Below are 12,080 nucleotides of genomic sequence, written 5' to 3'. Positions count from 1 at the left end.
ATTACTAAATATTATTCTGTTGCTAAGTCTTTACATTTGTTTTACTGAGGTTTGCTAAATGAGTTAACATAAACTCAAGCATAGCAAATTTCTGGCATATTTTTGATAAAATGTATCACAAACACACTTTTCCACGTATGTTTAGAATAGTTAATAGGAAACGCTCTTACATCATATTTCCAGGAAAGGATTTTTTATACAAGAAGTTTATTGTAGAGTAGTCTCAAGAATAAAAATTACAAGGGGCTAAGGAAGCAGGATTGGGCAAAAGAAGGTGAACTGTGATGAAATTGCAAGAAAGGCCTCAGCAGATCTCAAAAGAGCTTGGGGGCTGGGGTGGCCCTTCAGAGCTGTCCCAAATTCAGGCAAGAGGACTAGATTTTTGTATTCCCACCTTGAGCAGTCATTGGATATGGCCAACTCTCAGAGAGTGGGCATAACCTTGAGTAAAGCAATTCCTTTTATCTGAGGGAGGGATTAGCTATAAGCCATCAATAGGTAATACTTCTGCCAGCTGCATAATATATCACAGCATCCACTACAGTTCGCCCCTTGCACTGCCTTGATTCACTTGCTTTGTATAAATCATTAATTCCATCTGTGTACAAAATCCTTAGGATTATAGTTGCTCTCTTCCTCAAGAAATTCACTGGAAAAGTTAGTGGGATGACGTATAATCGCCATGACTGCAGTTGATCTTAGGACTGTCACTAATATGCAACATCTTCCTTCCCTAGTAACCATCCTAAATTCTCCTCACCTTTGGCTAGAATTTTTGCTAGACTAGGTGGCTTCTCTGGTCAGATGACCCAGGCCCTCATTACTATTCGAACTAAACCCCTGTTCACTATACCCGCCTCAGGACAGGTGCTGCACTTGTTCCTTTACCGTAAAATTAGGCAGGAGAATACTGAAAAAATGCCCAGTAGATCACGTGGAACCAAACCTATTCTTCCTTTCCCCTAAAGCATAATTAGATTTTCCCACCTGGGGAAGCCGGCACTTAAAGAGTCTCCACCTTTTGACCTCTTTCTCTGTGTGTCTCACAGTATGACTACTGATATTTCAGTGTATACTAAGCAAACTGACATTTGTTTTCTAATTGGAGCCTTTACATCTTTCCAACAACCAGAATGCCAACAGTGTTTTAGAAATGTTGAGGAGTTCTTCAAAAGTGGAGGTTCTGTTCAAAAAGAATGTCCTCTCCCCTTTTTCCATACTAACTTTTTCTTCCAAAGTAGTAGCTTAATTTTTAGTGGGTCAAAGGGAAAGTTTCGGTTCATGCTAACTATCTACTAGTTTCCCCATAATTGGAGTATATATTTTCAGCCAAGATGCATTTAAAAAAAAAATCTTTTAAAGGTGTATAGACGACATCTGTGTCCATGCCATACTGGTTGATAATTATTTTGTTTGTCATGCCTGCAGTTTGATAATTTAAAGGTAAGTTGTAGATACACAAAGTTAATTAGTATTTTTAGCACCAAAGACAAAGAACCAATCTGGAATAGAACTTACTTGACAGCATTGACCTCAAGTTCACCTCTGTTATTGACTTAAATGCTTTGGTACGCAAGAGTATTTGATTTTTGTTTTTGGTAGGCTGGTTATCCACTTCATGCTAAATCCAACATTCTGTGTTTAATTTCAGATTATTTTTTTGTCCTGTATCTGTCCTAATTACTGATTTAAAACAAAATCCACTCCTGACTCTGTGTAAAGTTATTCAGGCAGCCCAAGCATCCCTAAGGCAACCACGTTCCTCCGGGTATACAGATGGCATCAGTGAGTCTGAGATCCTGACCACTTGACTCAGGTGCCCCGAGACACGGCCACTAGGTCTACTCTACTAGCAGGGCCAGTGAGGCACAGTCCTGACCTTTAGGACAAGTGACTGGACATTTAGGAGCTGGTTGCCCAGGTACTCAATAGGAAGCCAATTTCACTCTTACATTTCAAACATAATATTGATACTTAAAATCAACTGACTGGAAAAAAAGAGACCTATCTGGCTGCAGAGGGGCTAATGAAGACAAGGGAGGCATGATAAGAAATGTAAATCACTCCTTTCGTGAGCTCCCAGACAAGACACTACCCTCATTTCATTTCACCCCATCTCCTCCTTATTCTCAGACTCCCAGCTCTCTCCCTATCCACCCCTGCTGGGCCTCCAGTACCACTACTTTCAATACCTGTTGTGGTTTAGTTGGCTATGTGATCTTGAACAAGTTATTTCTTTGAGTCTCAGTCCATTCATCTACAGATTGCAAATAATAATATCTAGTCCACAGATATGTAATAAATGAAATAATTAAGCAAAAGACCTAATGAAGGTACTCAATAAATGTATAGCTCTATCTAAAATTCTACTCTCTAAAGAGGAATTGTTTAGAATGTCTGTTTTGGAATAGTCTTAGAAGACTAAAATTCCCAAATTACAAACCTAATTCTATTTTCCACATAAAGAAATTTGCCTTATTTCTCAGTTACCCTGATATATTTTATATGTACATCATATAGTATGAAATAAATGATTTAAACACAAAGTTAACTGAACACTTATAGCACTGGTTATATTTATTCTAAGTTATTTTTTCAGAGGATTGAGGAGGCAAAAGAAAAAGTTTTAACATCATACAGTGTTATATCACACATCTAGTTTTATCATCATATGTTAAAGAAGATCTTAATTATGTAAATTATTTATTATGCATTTAGTTTATATTTCTTATTTAACTACTTCAAACAAACTTATAGCTACTTAGAAATATCATCACCAATATTTTAAGATCTTACATCATCCAATGAGAAGTATTCACTGCTTTCATTTTAAAGAATGATGTTAAAATAGGCATGACCATATGTGTTATTGATTAGGCAAAGAACTACTAAATAGATAATAATGATTTGTCTTATAAAGGGAAAGAATTTAAGCCAAAAGTTAATCTTCTTTCTTATTTGACTTATAAAACCAAAGTTGAATCTAATGTGACAACTCTTGGATCAAATGTAATAACTGAAGCATAAGGAAATGTCTTTAAAATTTCTTTTTATTATAATTATAGACATCCCACCTTCTCTCTCTGCAAAAAAGAACCTCTGTCTTGTTCTGTATTCTCAGCTTTATTTAAATTATGGATTTAATATATGATACATTTGCCTTAGCTTTCCAAAGCACTAAGATGATACATTACTTTTTATATGATAGTGAGAACCAAACTGTAATCAAGGATGTCAAAGCATTTAAAAATTTTGAAAGTTTAATGCACCATGATGTGTTGCTTTTAAAATGGTTAATACTTTTCTCTTTTTGAAAATTGTTGTACTTGATAATGGAGCCTCCTTGTGGGGAGTTAATAGTATTTCAGGCTTTCAAATCACAGGCAAACTGTTATTTGAATCTCCTCGCCCCCACCCATCACGATGGGAACACATGTAATAGTGCTATCAATAAAATATGGACTTGCCTGTGGACTCCGACATCCAGAAGTTGGCAGGCACATAAGTAGTGGTGAATTCTGTGCCATCTCTCTTTAATTTGTGTGTAGTCTTTGTAGATGAAGGTAAAACAGGGTTAATTTTATTTTCAGTTAAATTGTTAGTTTCTTTGGAGAGAGAACATGCTGACTGAAAATTATTTACTTCTAAACTGGCCCGTGTAACGGGATGCTTGAGAACACATTAAATTAGGCAAATACATGTTTTGTCTTAATCTAGTGGAAATATTTCTCTACTGTTAACCAGAGAGCATATATTCCTCTGATAGGGAATTCAACAAAGCTCAATGCTTTGAGAGAGAGAAGCTAGCTATCCAGATCAGCCAGCTCAACTTTGTGAATGAACATGATAACAATGGTTAGAATCTGGTGCCTTGTGCTTTCTTAACCAGTGATACAGAGGAATCCAGCTGAAGGGGGAACAGTAATAGAATAGAAATATAAGATTATCTTCTTATCCAAGGGAATAGAAATATAAGATTATCTTCTACTCCTCCATTCACATGTACAAAGGATATAACAAGGTATTGGATGTAAAAGTATCTGAATCTTTGGCATATTACATTGATAATAATATAACAATATGATTCAAAGTGAACTATAAGTCTGGCTTATAGCTTAACTAAATTTTTTCCAAGATTTTTCTTTTTTTCTTTTTTTAACTATGTAGACACACAACTCAGAAGCATTCCTACGGTGGTATATTTTCAGGGGCTCAGGCCAGTAATTGAGGCCTCACTCAGAGGCTACCAGGCAGAAATGGCGGTACCTCCAGCCAACAAGTCTATAAAAGCAGAAGGCCCATTGCAGTAAATACATAGGTGACTTCACTCCATCCAGAGCCAAGTGGAGAAACTTGCCCATCGCTCCTCCCACACAGAGGGGATGCTCTTGAAGATGCTCTTTTGTGGTTTATCTTTATCATTTATTTTTTAAAAGTAACATCTGCTTATTATAAAAAATATAATGGCATAAATTATTAACAACTGAAAAGTACCTATAATTATACAGTTTGGTGAAAATATTATTTGGTAGTAATAATATTTGGTAGACATTCTTTCAGATTTATTTCAGTGCAAGTGCAAGTTCGTTCTCCAAAAACGAGATCACTCTAAATATACTATTTTATAATGGACTTTTTTCTTTAATAAGATATTATACATATATATTTATTGATATATTTCATATTGATAAATAAAAATTTCATAATAAAAACCAGCATTTATTGTTCACATTACTCGGTGCAGACATCATACTAAATGCTTTATACGCATATACATTATATAAATTACTCAGCATTCTGCCTAGGGTTATTTTTTAAACTTAGACATTAGGAGGTGGCATCAAGTAGAGAATGGTGGTTGATCTTGCCAAGCTGAGAATATAGAGATCAGAGTTCAAGGCAGCTGAAGTGATTGAAATTTGTGGACCAGGGTACCAGAGAAAAGGGAGTTATGTTATAAAGACAGAAGTCTACATGGGGTCTCTCATAGATCTTTGGAACAGAGTTGAGCTGTACATGTACAGAACCAATTGCCATGAGGCCTAGGAGAGAAAGGCTTCTATAGTATGGGGAGATGAACAAAGATAGCTATAATTATACTGGACTGGATGATGTTGGATTTACAAGCCAGCCAGGATGGAGAGATTTCATTGAGCATCTCAGGCATTCCTTTAATACAACAGAAAGACTTTACCTTGGAAATGAACATTATGCCCTAAAAGAAGAGCCACATCCTAGGACTAAGGACAAAACTAAAGTATATATTTAGTATATTCTCAGCATGCTATACCCGAGGTTAAGCATCTGTCCTATGAATGTGGGTTAGCTAGAAGAAGAGAATTCCCAACCTCTTGGTAGCAATCACTTGGGATTTAGCCTCTGCCACTTGTACTTAGAAAAATAAGACATTCTCATAACCTGCTCCTCCCAGGAAGATCCCACAGTCCCTTAGCTGGGAGTGGGAGAAAGAGGGAGCCCTACACTCTTGGCTGTAGTTGCCTGAAGTGGAGTCACACGGAGCTAGGAGCAGGGAGAAGAAATGGGTTATAAAATTCCACAGATTCTTTCTGTTCTTACAAAGTCGTAATAGACTTTCTCAAGGAAATGTGTCTTCATTTGCTGTATACTCTTAGGACAATTTCCAGAGACTTCAAATAGTTGCTTTTTAAATAATTTTCACCAGTTATACTTGTTTCACTAGGGAGAGGATCCACAGAGCTTCTCAATGCTATTCTGTAAGTGGAATCTAAAGTGGTCTAACGCTAGAGCTGGGTCCTCTTGGACTGACTGAGTGGGGATAATCACACAGCAAGCTAACTAAAGACAGGTTGATGGGTGCCTCAGCGGATGCCCGTACAGATGGTTGACCATTGAAGACTGATGCTCACCAATGTCTAGGTGCTAAATAAGCCCCTAGAACCTGAATGCTGCTGTGTTAAGTTTCTGCCATCTGGCAGAACAGGGGAGTGGGGAAAAAATTGAGTTGCATAAAAATGACTTTCTTGCACTACAAAAATTGTGGAATAGGCTTTATATCAGCTATAAACATGCAAGCAAATCTTTTGACAATGTTAGCTGAAAGAAGGGAGCTGAGGGAAAGAAAGGGGATGGAGGAATAGGAGAGGCTTTTTTTCCTCCTTGTGAGAGCTTGGAGCCTGCTTAAGTGCTCATGGGAGGGATTTGGTTCAACTGGAAAGGCTAAGGATACTGGGAAAAGAAAATAATTGACAGCATGAGATTCCTGAGGCTGGGGGATGGCTTTCTATACTATTGGAAAGATAAAGCTGAGAACTAGAATAAATCCAGTTTAGTTTGTTACCTTTGGTGGCTAAAATATGAGAATATATTTATTTGAGGTCTTCTATTTTCTTGGTGAAGTAGGAGTTAAGGTTATCTTCCAAAAGGGGAGAGTCAGTTAAAAGTTTGAGTGGAGAAAGTTTGAAGGGTTACTAAAAGGGGCAGAAAAGGTGAGCTAACAAGTAAAAGGAGTTGAGATTGTTTGGCAAGGTGGAGGGCCCAGGTGAGGCTATGAATTCTAGGTGCAGAGAGTACTAAATTGATCTGACTCTGTAATTTTTCTCCAGCTCTACTCGGTTGCCCTGGAGCATGAATAAAGAAGATGGATAATTGAGGTCATCCAGAGCTAGGATTATATCTATAAAAAATTGATAAGAATCTCTTCATATATTTTTAAAACGCATATCTTATATAGTTGTTCTCCAAATTAAACAAATCCTTTCTTTTAAATTTTATGATATGTATTTCCCATTCCTTTGATTATTGTTTTTATCTTCTCTGGCTCTTTTCCAGATTTCCCCTTGCCTTTTACAAATTAAGAGAAGCAGTACAACGCAGTGGTTAAGACAAGACTTCTGGCACCAATCTGCTAGCTACAAATCTTACGTCTAGCACCTACTTCTTCTGTGACCTTAGGCAAATCACATAGTACCTCTGTGCCTCAGTTTTCTCATCTGTAAAATGGAGGTAGTGATGAAAATAATATCCCCCTCAGAGGGTTGAGGATTAAATCATATAATGTCTATACCATGCTGAGTATGACTTGTTGCTGTTATTGTAATACAAATGAAGTACTCAAGCTGGAGCGGAATGAGATATGAAGGATTACATTCTGGCCTCTATGCCATATTCAATGCATCCCAATATTTCACAGCTTCTTTCCCCTTTTCCCACAAAGTCTTTAAATTCATGTACTCAGTCAGCATGAGGAAAGGCCTAAGCCTCCTATTATTGGAGAGTCATTATTTCTTTTATTCAAGGCATTATCTTTTGCCTCTAAGTATTTACAACTGAACCAGAGTGGTAGATGGCCTTTATCTACATGTCTTTTGCTTCCAAATCCATCTCCTTTGATAACCACTTCTGAAAATGTTGTACCTTTTCTTCCCCACAGTCCTGATTATGGGCAATTTTTATAAAGTACAAGGTTCTCAATTAAGCTATAAGCCTTCTTAAAGCAAGGTACTGTGATTTCTACTTTTTAGTTGCCTGAGTACCCAGAAAGTTGCCCTATGTAAAATAGGAAACAAAACAATAGATGATGACAATGATGATGATGATGATGATGATGATGATGATGATGATGATGACAGTACCACAATTTCTCAGCCTTAGCTTCCCTATCTATTGATCTTTGTGGGGACAACATAGAATTGATAAGGGAAAATAGGGCTCTGAGGCCAGACTGTGGTTCAAATCCTAGTTCTATCACTGACTGATTGTATAGCCTTGAATTAAACAAATAGACACAACACTCAGAATTGTTCATTAACAACTTTCTCTTTTTCTCCTCCTATTCTTTCCTACCATAAATCTCAGAGCCATTATCAGAGTGGCCTCTTCCCCAAGTCAGAACTTTTCTAAAACTTTCTACCAAGAGTTAGGGTAGGAATTTCTTTTCTGCCTTAAAGTCCTTCATACCAGCACTTGTTACTTTGAATCTCTCAGATGTTCCTTTCGCTCACCAGGTTTATTCCAAGTCATGTTTATTTATTAAACATATTTATTAAGTACCTTCCTTCAATTCTTTGTCCCAGGCAACACCTATTTTGCAGCACGCTTACCTCCTTCCCCAAAGATCTCTAACTTTTTTTGCCCTTTATTCACAGTTGCTGAATTCCTATTCTGTGATACCTTTCATAATTGGAAAACTTCATCATGTCTTCCTAATCCCAGACATGAATTCCTTTTTCTCACTATGCCAAAAAATACTCAACTATTTTGCCTTTAACAGGCAAATACTGTAGATATCTGTTAACTCATTTCCTGTTTAGAAAAAAAAGTACAGCTGGCTGCCAGCATTAACTTAATTCTACATAAACACGCTCTTTGAGGCTGAAGCAAATCTGACTGGTTTTCAATGTGAAAATAAAATATAAAAACTTTTCTTGGAATTATTTCTGAATAGAACTTGTCTCTAATCCTAACGTAATGGAAATGCATACATAAATCAGATTCACCAAATGAATCTTCAGCCAACAACTGATAGATTAACATCACACATAGGAATGTTACATATTCTAGAAACTGACATTTTTAGCAATCGAAAATTACTGTATTTTGTAAATGGAAATACCACTACTGAAAACAGAATGCTATAAACAGAATGGTGTCATTTGTTTCCAAAGACTATCAATATACTAAAGCAATGAAAACATAATAATAAAAGTGAGATATTTCATTGCAAACTTAGGGGGTAAGGTTAGGACTATAAGCTGCGAGTTATCTCGGGGTAAAAGCTGTCACTGCTAGTGCCGTCAGAGACTATTCTCGGGGCGAAGGGAAAATGGGTTAAACGTTTGTTTGGCTCCATTAAGTCTGCATGTTTTATGACAAGTACTGAAAAGGAGAGATTACCTTATCTACTTTGTACTACATTGAGTGTAGCAAGATAGACACAGATAATTTATAAACTTCTGACTGATGATGCCTTGAGAAGAAAAACGAAAACATCTTTAGTTCTTACATGAATCATATATTTCTATCTTTGATTACAAAATGACATACACCCACCTATCATACAGAAATTTGAATACAACAAATATCGTAAATATTTTACAAGAAAAAGAGCTGGCAATTTCATACTGAAATTTTTATATGATAGTTGATGTTGTTTCATATCTAGTTTAAAGTACTTAATTAAGGCTGTGAAATATTGAAGACAAGAAGGGCAAGATGGAGGAAAGGAAAGAAAGAAAGAAAGGAGAAAACAGAAAAACACTCATAAAATTCTGAGTAAATGATTCTGTGTACAGTGGCCTTTAATGAGAAAATATACATACACGAATCCTGACTTGTGCTTTTGAATTTTTTTGAAACCATCTTTGTTTTACACATTTCTGAGGATATTTCTAGCTTGATTGAAGTACCTCTCAGACTTGCCTTATTAATACTCTATTACATATAATAATTCCATACCTCTTCCCTCTTTCTAATAAAGACTTCCTTTTTTTTTAGGTAAATCATGTCTACAAAGCAATGATCCTTTTTTAAATAGCAAACGTAACCAAACTGCCAAATATAGGAGAGTATAATCTTCTTGGAAAACTCTATGCTTATTCCAAGAATAAGGCCACTTCTCAAAATATTTTTAGAATTCCTCTTAGGAAACATCTTTAGTTAGTTAAACACCACATAGTAAAGTAAAATCTTGTTACTTCATAGAGCTCTCATTTTACTATATACTTTAAAAAGTACCATTACTCACCTGATTCAATCAACTTGACTTCAAATTACATTTTTGGCTGCATCCAAAAATCAATTTATCTCAAAAGACAAAGATTTTTCTACCATGAAAGTTATTTTTTTTAAACATGAAAGCATTCTGAGAGTGGCATCCTCAAAATTATTAGAAACAAAAGAAGCTGGTTAGAGTAAGGGTTAAGCCTTAAAGCTTGCCAAGGCAAATAATGTTGGAGTTGGGATGAAAAACATTAATTTTTAAGTTTAACCTCAGAATGCTTTTTTAAACAGCCATATTTATTTTCATATTCCAGATGGTTGGACTTTATGGTAATAAAACACATTTTCAAAATCCTAAAATGGTTTTAAATGGAATATGAATTTTAAATTTCCCGCAAAGATTTTTAGAAGGTTAGAGTATGGAGGAAGTGCACCAAAGTGTGTAAAGATAAGAATTTTTCGCTCCCAACCTAAGCACCCAAAGCATGTGTCAGAGGTGCAAGTTCTAGAAATGTGAAGTTCTGTTGTATGCTGGTGATTTAAAGGGACCTTCAAACAATTCCGAGGGTCTCCGAGATTCTTTCCTGAAACTCTCTGTATTTGAACAAATACTGATTGCATTCAATGATTTTGTTTCTTTATTTCACAGTGTCATTCCTGTAATATGAGCTTTTCGGTAATCGTGAATTTTATTTTAGTCATTTTTAGCACAATACTTAGTTGTGTGGTTTAAGATTGTTTTAATTTTTGCATTCTACATTCATTTTGGCACTTTTGAAGAAGGGGACATCGCCTCGTATGTTGTTTGGGGAACGTAGTAAGCCTTCTCCCTGTCTCCTTTTTTAAATGTTTGGCTTTATGAAATACACGATTCTCCCCGGAACCCTGTATCATTAAACGAAGGGGGTAAAAATTTGCCTTCGCAAGCTGTGCATTCCAGCCCCTCTTAGAGGCTGGTATCCCTGGCTTCGGATTTAGGCTGTTTGGCCACTCCTGTCACCAGCTCTGGCGGCCCTTCCCGGCAGAAAAGTACAACTGGATTTTTGTGAGCCCATAAGGCCATGTCCCCTCCCAACCCGCTGGTCGGATTGGAAGAAGGCAACCTGCCGCAGGTCCCCAGCCGGTTGGCATAGCGGTTTCGAAGGCGACTGCGCGTTCTGGCCTGCAGGCCCGGGCCCTGGTTGGGCAGGAAAGCGTCCACATTCCTAGTCCGGTAACCCTCTTCCCGGCTGCGCCCTAGGAGCATCGAAATGTTGGGGTTGCGAATGGCATAGATGACAGGGTTGATGGCCCCATTGGCCCAGGTCAGCCAGAGAGCCACCACGTTGAGAAGCGAGGGGGCCTGCGTGGCCTGGGCCTGCCGGGCGGCGGCCAACAGCACCAGGAAGCAGTAAGGCCCCCAGCAGCAGATGACGAAGACAATCATAATGAGCACGGTGGTGGCCGTGCGCACCTCGCTGAAGAAGCGCAGCACGCGCGCGTAGGTGGTCATCGGCCGCACGCGCACGTCCGACAGGCGCACCGCCCTGCAGATGTGGTAGTGGCAGAAGCACATGAGCAGGAAGGGCAGCAGGTAGCAGGCCACCACCAGCCCCACGCTGTAGGCCGCGCCCAGCTGCTCAGGGTCGGGGGACGTCCGGTACAGGCAGCCGTGGAAACTCTGCGTCGCCGGGGACTCCCGAGGCGCGCGGAGCAGGTCCCAGGGCAAGGAGAAGCCCAGGGCCACCAGCCAGGCGCCCGCCAGCAGCTGCAGCGCACGGCGGCGACCGATCTTCTCCCGGGGCGGCCGCACGATGGCGCAGTAACGGTCCAGGGAGATGAGGGCCACGCTAAGCGTGGACACGATGCCGAAGCACGAGCTGAAGAAGCGGCTGGCCGCACAAAATCCGCGCCAGGGCCCCGCGGCGGCGGCAGCGGCGGCGGCGGCGGGCGGCGAGTCCCCGCGGGGCGTGAAGAGGTCCAGGAAGGCGGCGGGCAGGCAGAGCAGCGCCGTGAGCAGATCCGACAGGGACAGGGACAGGATGAAGGCGTTGGTGACGGTGCGGAGCTGCCGGTGCTTCACGATCACCCCCATCACCGCGCAGTTGCCCAGGCTAGACAGCAGGAAGATGAGCAGGAGGACGAGCGCCTGGGCCGCCACAGCCGCCCCGTGCGACAGCAGCGGAGCGGCCTCGGGGCCTTTTTTCCTCTCCGCCTCCCCCGCAGCCCCGTGCGGGCCGAGGCCGCCGCCAGCCCAGGCGCCAGTGCTGTCGCCTCCGCTCCCGTCGCTCTGGTTCCCCAGCGCCGCAGCCGCCGCGGGAGCCACGGTGCTGAAGGAGAGCACCGCCGCCGCCGTCACCGCAGGGGAAGTCCCGCCAGGTGTGGCGGGGGCGGAGGGGGAG

The 12,080-nt window shown here is 39.9% G+C and overlaps 1 protein-coding gene across 1 annotated transcript; it reads right to left on the bottom strand.

Annotated features, from left to right (window-relative positions):
• Positions 1-10,353: 10,353 nt before the first annotated feature.
• Positions 10,354-12,074, bottom strand: GPR135 (G protein-coupled receptor 135). The gene has a single exon (XM_006920133.2). It carries the CDS (start codon positions 11,771-11,773, stop codon positions 10,646-10,648), a length of 1,128 nt encoding a protein of 375 aa, XP_006920195.1. The 5' UTR covers positions 11,774-12,074; the 3' UTR covers positions 10,354-10,645.
• Between the last annotated feature and the right edge of the window lie 6 nt (positions 12,075-12,080).

The sequence above is a fragment of the Pteropus alecto genome, unplaced genomic scaffold, assembly GCF_000325575.1.
Source record: "Pteropus alecto unplaced genomic scaffold, ASM32557v1 scaffold86, whole genome shotgun sequence".
NCBI lineage: Eukaryota > Metazoa > Chordata > Mammalia > Chiroptera > Pteropodidae > Pteropus > Pteropus alecto.
The sequence above is the reverse complement of the archived record's forward strand: the minus strand, read 5'-3'. Positions and strand labels throughout refer to the sequence as shown.